At 45.9% G+C, this 19,686-nt stretch overlaps 1 protein-coding gene and 2 non-coding genes across 9 annotated transcripts in view; all 3 read left to right on the forward strand.

Moving 5' to 3' along the window:
* The first annotated feature begins 7,417 nt into the window (after positions 1-7,417).
* The window catches only part of ZNF398 (zinc finger protein 398), a 48,745-nt gene continuing 36,476 nt past the window's right edge, over positions 7,418-19,686 (forward strand). Inside the window, exons 1-5 of one of the 7 annotated variants that reach the window (XM_074315195.2) lie at positions 7,419-7,859; positions 10,243-10,344; positions 16,069-16,525; positions 17,485-17,603; positions 18,228-18,375. In XM_074315195.2, coding sequence (XP_074171296.2) covers positions 18,289-18,375 — 87 coding nt within the window. In that variant the 5' untranslated portion in view covers positions 7,419-7,859; positions 10,243-10,344; positions 16,069-16,525; positions 17,485-17,603; positions 18,228-18,288. Of the gene's footprint in view, positions 8,072-10,242; positions 10,345-16,068; positions 17,604-17,682; positions 18,144-18,227; positions 18,376-19,686 lie in introns of those variants that run through there. The other 6 variants (XM_088799848.1, XM_088799847.1, XM_074315197.2 and 3 more) reach the window with 6 other exon arrangements.
* Positions 11,330-11,401, forward strand: TRNAC-GCA (transfer RNA cysteine (anticodon GCA)). The gene has a single exon. It is a non-coding gene; the product is annotated as a tRNA-Cys (tRNA).
* TRNAC-GCA (transfer RNA cysteine (anticodon GCA)) lies at positions 19,035-19,106 on the forward strand. Its single transcript has one exon. It is a non-coding gene; the product is annotated as a tRNA-Cys (tRNA).

Raw genomic sequence — 19,686 nt, forward strand, 5'->3', positions numbered from 1 at the left:
TGAGGCCTAGAGAAAATGTGGGTATATTACGTTGCCCACAGAGTGACTGACTCTCGCTCTGCTCCTGGGCTTGGCAATGGCCCAGAGAGTATTCAGGCAATTTGAAGGGACAATTCATGGAGGCTAGCAGAGTGCCCAGCTCAGCCAGAACTGGGGAGTCTGGACTTGTGCTGAAGGCAGAGACAGGCCTGAGAGATAAGAACTGCTGAAGGCAGGCGGAATAAGTCATGTGTCTAGGGGTAGGGAGGAGGGGTGTGGGGAGGTTTGGAAAAAGGAATTAGACGGTGAAGGTGCCACATTATTGACTGAAGGGACCACAGAGATCACCAACCCCCTCCTCTCCCTATAAAGATGCATAAACTGAGGCACAGAGAGGGGAAGTGATTTGAAAGGCTAGGACTTCTCCGTTTACACTGAACATTTCTGAAAGGATGGTAGGACCGCAGGGCAGGCAGCCAGAGGAGAGGGCAGACGGCTGAGCAGGTGTGAAGGGCTGGAGAGGCGGCCTGATCTCCAGAAGCAGCTGGAGAGTCGAGTCACAGCCAGGAGCAGGGAATTCCGCTGGTGTGCAGTAAACACTGAGTGCCAAGCACGTGATGTGCTTCGCGGTCTGCGGGAGGAGCCTGGGGAAGTCAGGACAGCTTTTCCGTGGACATGAAATCCAAGGCTGGGAGGAGTCCATAGATGAGAAAACTGAGGAAGGCCTTTGGTGGGGGTGTTCTTAAAAGTGGAAGTGTGGAAAGTGGGGAGCAGTGATTGATTCTGGAGAGGCTCGTGGAGGGAAAACACCGTCAAAGGTTGGCTTGGCGTAGACTGGAGATGTAGATGGAGACTTGGATCTAAGACTTCAAGACTGGAGTTTGAATTTGATCTTGTATGAGAAACCATCGACGATGCCTGAGCAGGAGAGAGAACTAATGCGAATAGGTAGCAGGAGACTGAAGCTGACAGAGAAGGAAACCTTCCGTAGTCACACATGGGAGAACCAGCCGTGTCCAACGGACAGGTCACAGGTGATGGAACTGGTGGCTGGAGGTTGAAGGGCTGACCGAAGAAATGGCTCTTTTGAACTCCAGGGTATTTGAAGCCTCCAAGAGCTGTGAGCAGAGATATTTTGGAGATATTTGGTGGAGGGCCATTGCTGCACCCATCTTGGCTAGTCCGGGGATTTGAGGACCAAAGCATGCTGGAGATACGCCGACTTGAGCGGGAGACCACAGTGGTGTGGGGTGAAATCCAAGGGAGAAACTCAGAGAGGAGCTTCATTTGTTATAGTTCCCAGGATATCCCCAGGGCACTAGCGGGAACCATGCTGTGAGCTTTCTTTTCCTAGGCATCTGGTTTCTAAAGGATTCCATATAGTCAAAGACTGCTACTTCTTCTGCGGAGCTGGGCTGTCACCCCTACTTCCCCTTCCTTGGCTCTAACCCCCTCTTCACGCCTCTTCCTTCAAGGGGCCCAGCACCCTGTAATCCCATCATCCCATCCCTCGTTCCAACTCCTAGACACCAGCGTGATTCTCTTTCCATCTGCCATAAACTCCATAGCGGTCCAAAGCCAACATTTACAGAGGATGGTAGACAGACTCTGGAGTCGACAGAGGTGGATTTAGCCTTGCTGGTTGTGTGGCCTTGCATGAGCTAATTCACAGAACAAAAACGTCCTCATCTGTTCAATGGGGATAATGAAGTTCCCATCGTTCTGAGGTTTAAATACCATAAAGAATAAATACATACCAAAGATGCTGGTTCCTACTAAAGTCACGATAAAAGTTTGCTAATTTCATTATTAGCTTCTAGCTAATGATGGCTTAACTTAGTCAAAACTGAAGTTCAGGTAGGTCATGGGCTGGTGGTATTTTTTGAAAAAACAAATCTCTGACAAGGAAATTTCCCCAGCAGGCAGAAATGGAAAATTATTTTGGTGTGAGGAAGTGCAAATCAAACCACGCACTGGTCATGATGTCAAATAGATGGGTTTAAACTCACCTCTCAGCCACACGCCAGAGGTTGCAGTGGGTAGTACCCCTCCTTACTGGGTGCTTTCCTAGGGTGCCTTTAATTAGAAAGCCAGAATTTCAAATTCCTAACTTGAAAGTTTCCATTGGTCCCCTGGAGTTGTGTACCAGAAAGAAAGAATAATTGCCATTTATTGAACGTGTCTTATTTTTGAAGATTGGGCATACATCACCTCATAACTGCTGGATGTATCATCTTACTCATTTTTTAGGTGAAGAGCTTGAGGTTCAGAGAGGTTGAGTAGGTCCAAAGTCACACAACAACCAAATGGTAGAGCCATGATTTGAACTCAAGTCTTTTCGACTTCAAAACCCATGTGCTTGGCCACAGAGTTCTTTCCTTGGGAACTGAATGGTTATTGAAAAAGGGAAAGCCAGTGCCTCTTTCAAATGATTCCATTTTATCCTCAGATTTTAAAATTTCAGACAAAATTAGAGGAAACAGAATATATCAAGCAGAACATGCTCTGTGCCATGTATTTGCCAAAATTATTAATGTCCTAAGAGAATAAAAGAATTTTAGAGGCAAAAAAAAGGCCTTAATGTTGAGCCTCTCCTTTTACAGCTGGAGAAATTAAGACAGAAAGAAGTGGGCTGTCTGTGCTCACTCAGGTGGGGGGCAGCGAATGGAGCAGGGCTGGGGTCTGGCACCTTAGGGGGTGCTTATCGTCACACAGACCCCCCCACCCCCATTATTAAGCCCAACGTTTGTACAACACACTGTGCTGGGCTCCATGGAGAAACAAAAGGCTTAGGAAACCATCCACCGCCTTGACAGCACTTAGAATCGGGTGGAGACTCTGTGGCCTGATTCTCTAGAGTCAGCCTTTGAGGTTCTGGAAAGCTGAGAGCATCACAGAGAACAGTAGGTGGCTATCTTTGCAGAAAGAGGCATACCTCCATCTTTCCTCTCTCCCTCCTGTTAGTCAGGGTAGCTTTCTCTAGCCAGGTGTCTGTGGGGACCTTTCCTGAGGCTCCTCAGATTAAGGGATCAGGGATGAGGTCTCTAGGCCCTACTGTTGCCAGGGCAACGGTGAGTCAGGCCAAGTCCTCTCCTCCAGCTTTCTGGAAAGCATTTAGGCTGCTCAAGTCTCTTGCTGCTTCCCGGGCATAGTGGGGACTTCTAGATTTCAACTTTTTAAAAAATCAATTCTGCATTTACCACTTCCAGTCGGGTTCCTTGAAATGAGTATTTTTTTGTTAAAACAGAATCTAACCCTTTTATTTCTATTTTCTACAAAAGGTAACTCCAGGCTAAACAAATGTTTAAAAAAAAAATGAAATGAAGGAAGAGGAAAGAGGGAAGGAAGGAAGGGAGGAAAAAAGAAAAGAAAAATTAAACTGACTACTACTGATAGTGAATGGCCTTACATGAAAACTTCTGTTAAGCAGTCAGACTTAGCCTTGAGTTTATTAGGAGATAATAATAGTCATCACCACGATTCATTGGGTCTTACCATGTTGCAGGCACTGTGCTAAGTAAATGCTTTCATATTTTATCTTGTGACTCCCTGTGAAATTGTATTCGTATTCCCTACAGATGAAGTTCAGAGAGGTTATGCAATTAGCCCAAGGTCACATGGCCAGAATTTAAACTTAAGTATTTGCTGTTAACTGCTGTTATATACTGCCTCCCAATTTCTTCAGCGTGGATACTTAATAAAAAAAAAAAAAAAAAGGCAAAACAGTACTATTTCTCTCTGATTCGCAGCTCTGCCTGTCCCGTGGACATTCCGTTTCAATTCTGGACCTGGCGGAAAGCAGACACAGCTCACTGGCTGGCCGGCCCAGCCCAGCCCCGCCCAGCGTCACCGGGACCGTGGCCCAGCTCACCTAACCAGGGTAGAATGGATGTGGCTGGGCGTCTTGGTGGTGGGCTCTAAGCTAGCCCCTGTCTTATACTGAGACCCTCTCTTCCATAGGGACTTTGGGAAGAGGCTGTCTGTTAAGGCCAGGGGCTCCTTTTCTGTGTTTGTCTCTGATGTTGGGACCTAAGAAGCCATTTGTTTAACAGTCAGAAAAGGATTTGGGTGAAGGAGATTATTACAAGGAAAATGGACCCACTCCCTAGGAAAATAGCACTCTCTCCTGACTCTAATCTTTCAGGCTCACACTACCTCTTAGGGTTCTCACCATTCCCTCTACCACCACCAGCTGAATGAAACTCACTGCTTCGCTTTATAAAATAATATCCAAATTCTCTAAATTACTCAGAGTATAAGACAGGAGCATTACTACTGTCTACTAACTAGGGTAACAGAAAGTTGAATATTAATGATAAAACGACCAATGAAAATTTCTACCCTCTCTAGTAATTTTATTTAAATAATGACTATCAGGATAATTGTTTCCTTTTAGAATCAGTACAGTCTAATAAGTATACAACCTTTTAAGGGGCTGTATTCAATCAGTTCTTCATGTTTAGAATGCACAAATACTAAAGTTATGCTCTCCAAGGATGGAAACTGATGGGATTTAAAGCTAAATCCAATTAAGAATATTAAACAGGTTATGAAATGTGACATTTGCCATTCTACTACCGAAGGTATGATCCAAGGACCACGTGGTTCCATGATCAAACTTTCTGCAGGTAAATTACGCAATTTTTTGGCCTGTATGATCTTACTTGCAGGGATCGGCATCACTGAAAGTCACATTAATTTTGTCCAAAAGTAAAGGATGTAAGTTAGTTGGCATAGTTACCTCCTGAGCAATTTAATAACAAATGTCTCAGTAAAATTATTATTATTCCTTTCCTACTTTAACCCACGGGTTTCCCTTGCTTATCTCGAAGTAATCGATGCTTTACCAAGCCAAAGGTTCATGATATATTTTGAAATAAGTTTAGAAAAAATTAAGCCTCAAATGTTTCAGAGCACTGCTAAAAAAGCAAATGATTATCCAGACCGAATCACAGCAATCTCCAGTGTATTTAATTCAAACAGTAGACATATTGAGAAGAAATAGACACATTTTTTTCTTGCCCAAATCTGTGCCAGCTCTTCAGAGTCTTGGAACAAGCATACACTGCATACAAACATGCTTGGGTGTTCATTTTACCAAAATGATTAACACATTAGTAGGTAATAATCGCATAACAGAATTTCAGAATTTAGTTTAAAACTCTTTTCCCCCAAATGAAAATGCCATTGTTGTTGGGTTTTTTTTCTCCCTGATTGTAAAGGAATTTCTGAGTTCCGAATAAAAACTTATTTTAGAATTGAATGAGCCCCTTATTTCTCCAAGAGAAGATATCAAATCTTCTTCATAAATGTAACAGAAGAAATTGTATATCCCGTTCAGTTGGACTTTTAACCATCTCCACACCTGTGAAGTTAAATGGATTGCTTGGAAGCGTTCATCCCCTCTCTGTAGAAACCAAATCTAGAATATTATATTTTAGAATCTCTTTCAGATTCGGGACACGAAATCTTCATCAAGTTTATAATGATCAGCCAAATTTTCTGCACTTCACGTGTCAGGGTTTTTAAGCTTTTTTTTAGCCTCATAATCCCTTGTTGAAATAAAAACATTTTCAGAAGCTAAAAAAGTACAATAGTTGGAGACAGAGGGGCTGGGGTTCGAGTGGTAGGTAGCTGAATGGGCTTGGTCCTCTCCAGGACCTGGGGCTGACCTGAGGACTCGCCACAGAGGAAGCCACTTCAAACCCCACCTGCCCTGGGCAAGTCCCCACCCTTCTCCCTTGCTTCCACTTTTCCCAGCCTCAGTTCTCGCTCTGTATGTTTAATTTATCCAGTGACACATGCCATGCTTACTTATTTTAATAGGGTACAGGGTTTCTTAAGTTTATGTATTCCTTTTAGGGTATACATGCATGTCTAGTCTCTGTAACCTCTACATCACTGGGCAGATGGCCTTTCAGACAAGGGTGAATCCCTAAACCTCACCAGTGAATCTAGCGAGTTGACACCCACCAAGAATCCTTGGAAGACAGGGGAAATAGTAGCACAGATGTCCAGAAAAGCCCTGTCAGAAACTCCTGGGATCCCCGAAGTTGTTTTTACAGCGAACGCCTACACTGTGAAGGCAGGGGAAGATCAGACACCAGTTACAGCTCATTGCCAGGCAGGACCCTGGGCTACACAACCTGGCTGCCAGTAGCTTTGAGGGTGTCCCTTCCTGCTTTCTGGGCTGGGTGGCGTCTAGAGTGGGTACTTGGTGGCACATATGCTTGATATTCCCACCGGCGGGCTACTGTTTGTTTCCATGCTTGCTCCTGGCCCTGGCCCACATGAAGTACTCAACGAATGTTAAATGAATGGGCAAATAAACCACAGATGACGGTGCAGGATGAAACATAGGTAAAACCCCAAATCTCTGTCCCGCTGGAATACAGGTGACTTTTTCCACTAAAGCTAATCCAAAAACTTAGATATAATAAACATGTGTTTTATTTCCTCTGATATTTCAGCCCAAATATTAGGTAGAGCCTCCAGCTCACTACCAAATCCTCTTACCACAGTCGCAGAGTGCCTGGGGTGATGACAGAAATCCTCTGGGCTGCCCTGCCTTTGAAGGAAGGTCACCCAGCCCCCTGGTAAGGGGTCCATGGGCTGGTGGGCAGGCAGCCAAGCTAGAATGCAGGGAGCTAGCGCCGTAGGTGGCATCCAGGCATCCCCTCCCACCCTTCCTCTGCTGGCTGTGAGCTGTCACATTGGCACTCCTGTTTGTACAGGCTTTCTCTCGTTTTAAGTCGCTCTGCTCTGCCTTCCTGCTCTGCACAGCAGCGGCATATGCAAACACACATAACACAACATAGAGGCGTCGAGACCCCCGGGAAGTGGCTGCTTCCAATCCCAGGCCCCCAACGCCTTGAGGAATGGCCCTGGAGTCCCGCAGTGCTAGGTCCTGCCTCCCGCAGGGGACGGCAGGGTACCCGTCCTCGGCTTCCCTCGCTGGCCTCCCGGCTCCATCTCTTCCTGCCTGAGACTCCATCAACCCCCTCAAAGTCTGGGCCCGAGTGAAATGGGGACATACAGTATCTGTCTCACCGGGGCGCTGTAAGCGATGCTGCGGGATGATGGAGCCGGGATTAACAGACACCACTCTAGATTATTTAATTGTGAAAAATTATAGGTTTATAGATTTATATTTTAAATAAATGTATCTGTATTTTGTAAATTTAATTTTGAATGACTTGAGTTTTTTTTTTAATTCTTCGGCCCGAGCCTCCACCTGCCAACCCACGGAACCCACCGAGCACGCCCCGGCCCAGCCGCCCGCCGCGGGGATTGCTTCAGGCGCCCTCGCCACGTGGGGCCGCCGGGCTATGCTGCCCCCTGCCGGCGGCCCCGGGACACGCGGAGGCTGGCGCCGCACCTGGCCGCCCGCGGCCGCTCTAGGAACGCGGGCCTCTCGGTGGTTGCGCGGGGCCGTCGTCGCGCGCCCAGGAAAGGGCCGTCCCCGAAAGCCCGCAGTGGGCCGAGCGGTGGCCCGGCCTCCGGGGCAGTCCCGGAGCCGTGCAGCTGCACCCCGAGACCCCCCCTTTCTTCCGTGTGTCCTTGTTTCCTCGCACGCCTGGCCCGCCCGGCCCCGTTGCGCGAGCTGCGGTGGCCCGTGCTTTGTGCAGCTCCGAGGCTGGGAAGCAGGCGGTGCAAACACAAAGGGCAGGCCTCGGGGTGCGACCGAGCTGAGACGTGCCCCACCCCGAAGGCAAAAGCCACTGCGGAGGAGAAGGGTACAAAGGAAAGCCTGGGGGCGCGGGGACCGAGAAGGAAGGGGTGGCCCCGGAATTGACCCGAGCGGCGGCGTTTCGTTCTACCCGCTCTTCTGAAGCTCGAGTCAGTTAAGCTAGTGGCAGATGTATTTGCACCACGTGGAGGTGGGTGGACCTTGAGAAGCGCTCTGAGGATGGGATGGACCTTTTTTGCTTCCTAAAACGTTTTCAAATATTTGTCTAGTTATTTCCAAGAAGTGGAATTGTCCTGTCAAAGAGTAGGGACTTTTTTTTTTTAAAAAAAAGCTTTTGATGCATGTTGCCAAACCAGCCTGCAGAAGGTCCACCAGTTTACACTTGTTCCCTGCAGGAAGTAGGTGGGTACCTGCAGGCAGAGGTGAGAACTGGGGAGGTCATCTCTTGAGGGGGACAGGCTGCGAATCACTTTGTGGTTCCTTGTGAGTGATGACCAGGCGGGCGGTGGCATTAGAACTGTGGCCTCGGCCATATTGTGGGGCCTGACACTGAATGTATTTGAATGCTTTGGGATTGCTTGGGAACCTTGGGCAGCCAGAGAAACCTTTTGAAAATGTACATTTAATCATGGTCCTCTCTTGCTTAACGCCCTAAGGCTTATTAAGCCCTATCTTGGGCTGTGTATTAGTTTATTAGTTAGTTTCCTAGGGCTGCCGTCACCAAGTACCGCAAACCGGGTGGCCTTATACAACAGAAATGTATTGGCTAGAAGTCCAAAATCAGGGTGCCATTAGCGTTGGTTCTCTCTGGAGACTCTCAGGGAGAATCTGTACCCCGCCTCTCACCCAGCTGCTCGTGGTTGGCCAGCATTCTCTGGCATCCCTTGGCTTCTCGATGCATGGCTCCGGTGTCTGTCTCTGTTGTCAGTTGTCACATGGCTTTCTCCTTGTGTGTCTATCTCTGTGTCTCATATAAGGACAATAGTCACACAGTCTTACTCTAGTAAGACCTCATCCTAATTTAGCTCCTTAAGTCTGCAATGAGCCTATTTCCCAGTAAGTTCGCATTCTGAGGTTCCTGGAAGGACATGAATTTCGGGAAGACATTATTCAGCCCACAAGAGGCTGTCTTCCTGACTCTAGCACCCTGGCCTTATCTCTGCTTTTTTGGTTCAGGTTCCGCCCATGCTCCCTGGGTCTCCGGGGCCACTCATCTCCTAATTAACTTCCCTTCCACCTGCAACGTGTTGTGGCAATGTTACTGCCTCTCCTGAACCCCACTATGGTTCATTCTGCCCTGTTCTGTGGGCTCACAGCACTCATCACAATGGCAATTGAGAAAGTACCTGAGTGACAGTGTGTCACACTCGTGTGTGGCGCATCGCTAGAAAGTCACCTCCACCAGGGCAGGAACCAGGCAGACTGGATGAACAATAACAAACGTCGATGCGTGGCCAAAGGGGCTCACAGACTGAGTCGGGAAGCCTGTCACAGTAGAACAGGCCTGAGGTGGCAGGTCCTGGGTCAAGTCCACTGCAGAGAGCCCATCAGGAAGGTTTGGGAGGTGGTGGCCTGTGTGTAAGGTCAATCCAGGCTCCACCCGTCCCTAGGGGGGCACATGAAATAAAACCCACCTCACTGACCACTACTCAGATCTGTCCTGCTCTCTGTCCCTTTGCTGCAGCCATACTGGCACTGCTTATGCTCCATGATGCTGCTAACCTAGCTCACGCCTTTGGGACTTGGCAGTCATTCTGCCCACAGCCTGGAACCACCCTGTGTCTCCCCCACCATCTGCCATTACATCACCCTACTTTAGCTTCCTCTAGTGTTTTCAGTATCTGTGATGATCTTGTGCATGTTTTTATTTGCTTGTCTGTCGCCTGACACCTCTCGGAATAGAAGCTCCCTGAGGGCAGGAATTTGTTTGTTTGCCTTGTTCCCTGCTGAGTCCTCAGTGCCTAGAATAGAATTTGGGATGCAGTGATGTTTACTGTTTGTTGAATGACTGAATGAAAGTGACCGAACCCCTCTGAGTCTCTGTTTCTTCATCTATAAAATGGGGGTCATCTTAGCTACTTCATGGGAGACCTTTTCACAGACTTCAAGGAGTTCTTGGGAGGATTATATGGGAAGAGGTACCCTCAGTGCCTCCAACATAGTAAGCACTCAACATACCTGAGCCATTATTAGTATCTTAGATTGACGCACATCCTAAGGTGGAGGGGGATGAGATGGCAGATGAAGCTATGAGGCTGTGTCCTCACCTGCAAAATGGAAATAATTATTCCTATAAAAGCTTGAATGAATTGTATGTAAATTATAATGCATATTTCTCAAATTAGCATTCCATCGATTCTTTTTGTCTTAAAGCAATTATTTACTATGTCAATAGGAAATGGTATCGCATGCAATTACTAGAATGGAATATGCATAACTTTGTAGTATTTATTGGTTTGTCTGATTTTTTTAAAGTAATATATTTTATGTAGAAATTGTGGAGACTGGAAGAGTACAAAGAAGAAAGTTTAAGAAGTCACCCATGAACCCCAATCTCCCTATTTATTTTTTAGTCCTTGCCTTTACGCTGTGGAGCAAATAATGCCAATTTAAGTGTATCTGCGAGAGGAACTGTGATGCCATCAGGTCGGTGGCAGGGGCAGCCCAACAGATAGGTAGGCTGTGATTATCTTTTATTAAATCTATGTATACAGAGGGTGCCAAAAATGTATACACATTTTAAGAAAGGAAAACTGTATTAAAATTGTAATACTCCATATATACTAATAACAGAAGATGAATACAAGTCACGTTTGACTTCTGCAATGACAAGAGGTGCTCAAAGTAGTTACCATCAGTGTCCAGACACTTCTGATTACGGCGAACTACTGCTTGAGCAACGTTGACCAAAGTGTCCACTTGTATACATTTTTTGGTACCCCTAGTATAATATGATATACCCCCAGGTCTGGGTTTCAAGTGTTCTGTCCTGGTGCTGTTTTCAGTCTTGTGTTTTAATAGGTGTTGTAATACTTACTAAGACCAAAGTTATTTTCACAGCTTTCTTAGCTTTTGTCATCTATTTTGTTTTTGGAAACAAATGGTCCACCTTTTATTTACTAGACCTGTCTTCCATTTACATTTCAGGCAAGGAGTTAGTTTGAAAAAGGCAACATTTGAATTAGATAAAGGACTAAAAAGTCTGGGTGGTTAGGAGAGGAGAGACGTTAGGGAGGAGGCCATGAGTGGCACAGCAGGAAGAAGAAAGACAGATGGCAAATAAAAGGAGAAAGAAGGCAGAACGAGAGAAGGATGGATAAAGTAAAGTGAGATGGAGGGTGACTGACAGAGTAAACGAGGTGGGTCGGGCTCTCAGACCCAGAGCTTGGCCTGGTGAAAGGGCTCAAGAGGTCTGGGTTTTCTCGTCTAGGTCACGAGAGGGTCCCTGGACCCCTGTTTTCTCTGGCTGTGGACAAAAGATTGTGACCAAATCATCAATTCACCAAACTTGAGGAAGAAAGTGGGTTGGGGTTCAGAGTGGAAAGGCCAACTTGGAGTGACAGTGGGACATGAAACCAAAGACGCAGAAACTGGATCGTTTATAGGGTGTGGGTGTGGTTGTATGAATATAAAGGTATGACTGAGAAATAGTTCACGTGTGGGGGTGTAGCTCAGGGGTAGAGCATTTGACTGCAGATCAACAGGTCCCCGGTTCAAATCCGGGTGCCCCCTATGTGCCACTTTTTTGGGGTTCCCTGGCTCTTCCCTGATGTCTGTAGGTCCAGCATCTCCTCTAGACTGAAAGTAGGACCCACCCTGTCCCCCTGTACCTCGGTCGCTCTCACCTCCTGACTGTATCCCCTCTGGAGAGAGAGGTCTTCACATTCTTATTTCATCCTCACAAGAAGCACCGTAGTCCCCGCTTGACAAAAGAGGAAACCAAGGCAGTGATAAGATAAATAAGTCCTGGGAGCTAATGAGCAGCCTGCTGAGTGTAGTTGATACTCTGTTGTATATTTGAAAGTTGCTAAGAGTAGGTCCTCAAAGTTCTCCTCACAAGGAAGAAAACTGTAACTGTGTGGTGATGGGTGTGTGAACTAGACTTGAGGGGTTTCTTTGTACTTCATTTTTATTCAACATTTTTTCCAGTTTTATGTGCTATCAGTGACATACAACATTGTAGAAGTTTAAGGTGTACAACGTACGGATTTCATCTATGTATGCACTGCACAACAATCGCCACAATCATAATGGAGTCTTATTTTCTCTCAGTGTGCTATTTTGTATGTTTTCAGTTCTGTGCCATGTGAAAGCATTGCTCATCCAACAGCTAATTAATTCACAAATTTAGAAAACCTCAGTTCGAGTGCTCTGTCTTCCAGAAGCCTCTGCTGGGTCCTCTCAAGTCACTGGGTTAGGTCCACTCTCCGTTTTTCTGGGCAACCCCATTATTAAAAGGGGGAGAGTTTACAGAGAGGTAGGGCAAGAGGGGTTGCTGATTGTCGCAGGGCAGGGAGAAGGGTTGGCCTTGAGGCCGCAAGGCCCTGAACACCCGTCCTCAAAGGGCAGTGGTGCAGGATGACGTGGTGGTCATTTAACTTTTTTTTTTTTAAGGGGAACAGGACTTTTTATTATTGGGAACAGTGTGTACTTCCAGGACTTTTTTCCAAGTCAAGTTGCCGTCCCTTCAATCTTAGTTGTGGAGGGTGCAGCTCAGCGCTAGGTCCAGTTGCCATTGTTAGTTGCAGGGGGCGCAGCCCACCATCCTCTGTGGGACTCGAGGAATTGAACTGGCAGCCTTGTGGTTGAGAGCCCACTGGCCCATGTGGGAATCGAACTGGCGGCCTTCGGAGTTAGGAGCACGGAGCTCCAACCGCCTAAGCCACCCGGCCGGCCCGGTCATTTAACTCTTGATTCCATCAGCCACTGTTTATGATTTGGGGCAAGTCACTTCAATTCCTGTGTCATTGTCATCCATGATAAGGAAGGTGATGGTGGTGGAAGTAGAGATAGACATATTACTTCAGATAATTTTTAAAATCATATATCCATGAAGCTCTTAGAACAGTTTATCTAGCACATTATAAGTGCTCAATAAACACTGGTCTTATAATTATGAAAGGTGTCTTGGGTGTGGCTCCCCAAATGGGGAGTCCTGGGGAAGAGGCCTATTTGTCCCACAAAGGGGCAGAGCTCAGGGGTAGAGCATTTAACTGCAGATCAACAGGTCCCTGGTTCAAAGTCGGGGCCCCCCATAGTTATCCCAATTTCCCTTCATCCTGCTGGGCTTCCTGGTGACTCCCCATCCTCTGCTTGAGGGGGACTCTGAGTGTCTGTGTCCCTGCCTTTACCTTGGGATGGCACTTCTCATGGCACTGGGAAGGCTAGTGCTGCATTTTTTATATAAAGTTAAAATAGGTGAAAAGAGCACGCAGTACAGCACATACGTTATGTGACCGTCTGTGTTTATAGCATCAGGGAAAGCTGATGCATTAGTTACTCACATGTACAGACTGTCTATGGAAGAATATGTAAGAAACTGTCAACATGGTTTCCTGCAGGGGAGGCTTGTTAGATGAGTGAGAGGGAGAATTTTCACTGCATTTTTTTCCCCATTTTATTCTTTACATATATTTATTTATTCCTACGATTTTGTTTTGTTTTGTTTTAGATTCACAGCAAAATTGAGAGGACGGTACAGAGCTTTCCCATAACTCCCTGCCCCCCACATGTGCACAGCCTCCCCCATTATCAACATTCTCACCAGACGGGTACATTTGTTACAATGGATGAACCTCCAGTGATACATCACAGTCACCCAAAATCTATAGCTGACTTTAGGGTTCCCTCTCAGTGTTGTACATTCTGTGGGTTTGGACAAATGCATATTGACAGGTGTCCATCATTATAGTATCGTACAGAGTATTTTCACCACCCTGAAAAATCCTCTGTGCTCTATTTGTCTCCCCCAACCCCCAAACCTCTGGCAACCACTGATCTTTTTACTGTCTCCATAGTTTTGCCTTTTCTGGAATGTTACATAGTTGCCTTTTCCAGAATGTCATACAATATTTCACCTTTTTAGATTGGCTTCTTTCACTTAATAATATGCATTTAAGTTTCTGCCATGTCTTTTCATGGCTTGTTTGCTCATTTCTTTTCTGCTGAATAATACTCCATTGTCCAGATGTATCACAATTTATTTACTCATTCACCTACAGAGGGATGGTTACTTCCAACTGCATGCTATGTATACCTTTTGAACATTGTATCATGTGACTTCTGTGAGTTCAGTATTTATCTTTTAAAAATACAATGGAAAATTTAAAAATAATCAAATGAGGCCTCACCCACCAAGAGCATGGGTCTGTAGGGTCTGTCTTCCCCCTTTCTGCTGTGTTTTGCCAGAATCTCGAGTCGAGTCTGGGCAGTCTGCAATGGGCGCTGAGGCCCACTCCTCGCCCAAGTCTGCCAGGGCCATATCAATACATGCAGTTCCCATGGGTCTTCACTCCCTCAGGGCTGAGCCCAGGACTTTCGCCAAGGCGCTTTCCGGTTCTGCAGGAATCTTCCCCCAAGACTCTGTGTTCTGTTGGGAGTCAGCCTTCTCCATAACCCGGACCTGTCCTTCCCGTCCTGGAGGCTCCAGCCAATACTTCATCAGTGAGACTCACCTCCTTCCACTTACAAACAAATACAAGTCCATTTCTGAGACTAGCTTCATACCTGCTTACAGGCAGACCGCCCAGCCTGGCAGTTTCACTTTGCTTGTGCCAACACACGCTCACACCGTACAGAAAACAAGGCAACTCTCAAAGACCACTATAGTCATGATAAATGGACACAGCAGCCTAACTGAACAGGCTCCCACTAACCAAAGGTGGGACAATTGGAGGATCCAAAAGGAGAATGAGAGCAATTGATCAAGACACAGACAACATGCATTTAAAAAATCCATTCATTCATTACGATGCATTTTGTTAAAAACCCTCACTGGTCAAATCTGAAGGGTACTAAGGCATTAATTTGTTATTCTGAAAATTCATAAATAAAAAGAAAGAATCAAGCATTCGTCCTACACCTTCTGTATTCACTATATTTTAACAGAACTAAATAGTTGATAAAGGAAATTCTTCCTAATAAGAAATTTGAGCTAATAGAGGTAGAGAATTAGAGGAAAACAGTTTGCAACTCTTAATGAAATAACGAATGTAAGCAAGTATGACCAATGTCTGCTCAAACTATGAGATGAGTGTTTGATGGGCAAATTTATAATGAGATTAGCAATGCCCCAACATACTATTTCATCTTAATTTCACAAAAAGTGGAACAAGCAGACGTGATGAGTATCCTTCCACAAAGGAAGGACACAATACTCCACTGGCCAAAAACTTGCCAAAAATTTGAACCTGAATTTGATCAGGCCTCTGGATCTAACAAGCTTGGCCATGTGGAAAATTGTCAAAGGTGAGTATGATGGTTAATTGTGTGTGTCTAGTTGACTGGGTCATAGGGCACACAACTATTTGGTTCAACATTATTTTTGAGTGTGTTTGTGAGGGTATTTCTAGGTGTGATTAGCATTTGAGTCAATGAAATCTAAGCAAAACGGATTGCCCTCCCCAAGGCTGGTGGGTGTTATCCAATTCACTAAGGGGCTGAATAGAACAAAAAGGTCAAGGAGGGGAAATTCACCCTCTGCCTGTCTGCCTGAGCTGAGACACTGGTCTTCTCCTGCCTCAGACTAGAGTTTATATCATTGGCTCTGTGGTTCTCATTATGATGTAGTTTTTTTAAAAGCCCTCACTGGTCCAGGTTCTGACTGGAACCACACCACCAGCTTTCCTGAGTCTGTAGTTTGCAGATGGCATACCGAGGGATTTCTCAGCCTCCATAATTACAAGAGCCAATTCATTATAATAAACCAATCTCTCTCTCTCTCTCTCTCTCTCTCTGTCTCTGTCTCTGTCTCTCTCTCTATATATATACATAGTTATATAAATATACCTAATTGGTTATATAAAATCACATATAGTTATATGTATTTATGTATATAATTGGTTATATAAAATTTTATAGATACATACATATACATATACATATACATATACATATACATATACATATATATATATATATATATATATATAATTTGTTCTATTTCTCTGGAGAAACCTGACCAATATACTAGATAATGGATATATTTGAGATTTTTCATAATAAAAGTAAACAAGATTCCTTTGTCATAGATTAATATTTTTATAGACGACAGAAGGAAACTATGCTTCCCAATTAAAAAAACACTGTTTTCATTGTCTGGTTCTGATTTGGTTTTGCATCTTACATTAATAAGCCAAATTGGTGTGTTTAAGGCGCAAACTTCTCCTTATTTGTCTTAGCACCATGGAGACAGGCTGACATTTTCAAATGGAACTTTGCTGACAAGGAAGGAGAAACAAAGAAGCGCACTCATAGCGCCCGTCACCATGGTTTCTGCACATCAGCATGATGAGCATCACTAGCAACGCAGGACCCGTGACAGTGACGAATGATGGACGCCTTGGTGGGCAGCAGCTATGCTGCTGTTAGGCCAGTGGGCTCCTGTCTGAGCGATTGGCTTCAAGGCTCATTTTGCCCAGAGATTTGGGGAGAAAGTGTTTACCTCCAGCTTCTCCAAGGACCCTCCCACATTTTTTATATTTGGGATGGTGATACCCCTGAATCTTGAAGATAACCACCACCCTGTGGGAAGTGAAACCAGAATCAACAGGCAGTGGGTGGGAATGGCCATCAGAGTGACCGGAGAGACGTGTTTGTGAGCAGGAACACTTAAGCCACTTCTCCAGAGGAATGGCAGTAAGAGGGAGCTACGACCTAATTGCTCATGCCATAACCTACTAGCCTAAAGCAATGGGTGATGAGCTGTTACCTCCTGAATATTTCAGAAGGGAAATCAGACAATGAGGAACTGGCTGGTGTTTTATCTGCACTGCCACGCAGGCAGCGACCCGCTTCCCTCTGTGTCTTAGAAAGAATTCTTGCGATAGGGTCACAGGTTTTTCTCTAAGCTTTGGTTTCTGTCTCTGTAAGTGGGGATGATAATTGTACCTATCTCATAGGGTTGATGTACAGACAAAAAGAGGTAATTCATGGAGGTATTCAGTGCTGAGTGTAGGAAGGTCCCTGCTAGAGCTTCTGGGAATGATAGAGCATAACGGGGTCACGGAGGGGAACTGGAGAGACCAGCGGGGAGCTGGGCCTTCCTGTAGTCCAGGTGTGGTGGGTTGGAATGGAGATGGTCTTCCTGCCTTCTAGGGCTGCCATCCAGCCCTCCCCCATCCAGCCAGGTGGGTCTTCTGCCTTTAACACCACAGGGAAGGGGTGACCCCGCAAAATGCAAATTGTCAGTGCTCAGCTGTCACATTCAGCATTCTGAGTGCTGGGGGATTCAGGGACTAGAGGTTGGCGCCAGAGCAGAAAAGTGTCCCGGCATGAGAGAGCCACATGAGACATGCCAGTACAGCATGGGCATGGCCAGCGGTGCCAGGAAACAGGAGGACATGTGGGGGGCACCAGCGTGAGATCAGAAGGTCCCCACTCTCCCACTGTGATCAAGATTATGTACAGGCACAGATGCCCACCCCCCCAATGCCACAGCACCCTGAAAGCCCCTTCAGAACTCAGCTGCAGCATGGGGGAAAGCGGGGGGCATCCCAAGGTTGAGTCATTCAATTTCTGCCACTCAGCAGGATGGGACACAAAACAGATCAAGTTGTTTTGTGGAAAAAGTAAGTTCCATGTCTTCTACCCCTCAGTTGGTGGACTAAGATTTGCATACACGTAGCTCATCACCGAGCCAAGACACCAGATGGAGGAGGAGGGAGCACATGTTCAGGAGATGGCGTGACAGGACTGAGTGCTCCGGTGGGGTGAGGTGAGGACACTGAGATTCCCAGCTTGGTGCACGTGAGTGTTCTGCCCTCTAGAGAACGGATGGGACTTTGGAACAGGAATAATTACTAAAAATTTCCCTTTGCTCTGGTTGCGGCCTCCCTAAGCAACCTTCTGAGAGCTGATGTGTTTTCCTAGGTAACCTGGAGAGCACGCTGGCTTATTACATTTCCGCCTTTGAGAGTCTCATTAGGGAGGTGTCGAGAGCCTGGTCAAATCAGGTTGCATCTACAAATTCAGGGTCTGGGGCTGCGGATCTGGGAGCCAAGGTTCCACACCTTCATGGTTCTGCGAGTTCAGGATTTCTGGGTGCATTTCTGAAGCCGATCGTTAGTATTCAGTGAGGGCCAGAGTGAATGTTGTCATCTCGCAGGGCCGTGGGGGCAGGAAGTGAAGGGGTGATCACATGCAAACCACCGAGAATGGCCGCTCAGAGCCAGAGGACGGAGCAATGGCCTTGGAGCCTGGTATTTCCTCTTTTAGGAATCAACCCTAGGGACGTGCTCTGAGACTGGGCAAAGATGTATGTTCATGTTCACCGAAGTGTTGTTTATAATCCTGGAAAAAAATCATCAACTTGCCAACACTCTTAACTCTTTTTTTTTAGAGAAAGGTAGACTGTCACGTGCAGAGTCTTGGAAGCTTGACGAGCCTACTTTCTCCTACAAATGGACCTCAAGAACTTGCATGGAAGTTCTAGCTGCGGCTCAGCTACCTGCATCCCCTTGACCGAAGAACCGTCCTCCTCTATCGGGGTAGGCCAATCTCACTTCAGAATAATCTAAATTAAATAGTAGAAAATCTTATCCAATAGTATAGTACAACATCACTAAGAAAGGCTCAAACAAATGCCACGATGGTTCAATATTAGGAAATGTGTTACTGCAAACCAGGGGCTCTTGGAGGTCTAGCAAAAACGTAGGCGTGGTGCTCAATCCCAGGCCCTGTAGATATGCTGACATCCGAGTTTATCCTCGCCCACTCCCCTTTCTCCAAAAAGGTGGGGCTGCGGCCTTCTTGGCCAGGTGCCTCCCCTGGGGTAAGGCATGTTGCCGAGAGCCTCTAATAGGTCCCAGGCTGTGGCCCCAGGAAAGGAAACCAAAACAGAGAGTGGACGATGGAGAAAATAAAAAAAAAAAGAAAGCGTCTTAGATATTAAGAGAATGAGTAGAATTCTTCCTGTACCCAGTAATAATTAATAATAATAATGATGATGGATGAGAAGTACTCTGCTCAGGTGAACATAGGTGCATAGACTGAGGAAAGGGAGCAGCTTCTGACAGGTGTGGAGATGGGTGCCCAGACCACCTATTCAGGCAGCTCCCCAGGGTGACACACAATGCTGACAGCAAAGCTTGGGAAATTATTAAAATGATACATGAAATCATGAAATTATTAAGATGATACAGTGTCTGGGGGTATAGCTCAGGGGTAGAGCATTTGACTGCAGATCAAGAGGTCCCTGGTTCAAATCCAGGTGCCCCCTGTGTCCCTTGGCTTTTACTCCAGTAGAAGTATAGCTCCTTGTTATCCTGCAGGCCCAGCCTCATGGAATCCAAATTTCCAACAAAGTGGTAGAGACTTAAGTGTCCCTCTTCTGACATTTCTCATGTGTTTCATTTTTACCTCCTCAGTCATACTCCTTTGCTGGAGGGATAGAGGCAGTCTGTCCTGGGCTTTCTCTGTGTTTCCCTGGTGCCTAATTATTACCATCCTGATTTTATTTGTTTATACCAAGCTTGCTTCAAAAAACTAGGATCTGAGGCAGCTTGCAATAAAAGTCCAACCGATCAAGCAAGTATAAAAAGTCAAGGGCTGACTTATATGAGGGAGTCAAAATCATAGAGATGGAAAGAATGATGGGTGCCAGGGGCTGAAGGTGAATGAAGAGTTACTGATTAATGGAGACAGTTTGGGAAAATCAAAAAGTTCTGGAGATGGATGGTGGTGATGGTTGTACAAGATTATGAATATACTAAATACCACTAACTATACACTTAAAATGGTTAAGATTATGAGTTTAATGTTATGTGTACTTTACCACAATTTTTAAAATTGAAGGAAAA

Source organism: Rhinolophus sinicus, chromosome 8, assembly GCF_057876585.1.
Source record: "Rhinolophus sinicus isolate RSI-liver-muscle chromosome 8, RSI-T2T, whole genome shotgun sequence".
Taxonomy (NCBI): Eukaryota; Metazoa; Chordata; class Mammalia; order Chiroptera; family Rhinolophidae; genus Rhinolophus; species Rhinolophus sinicus.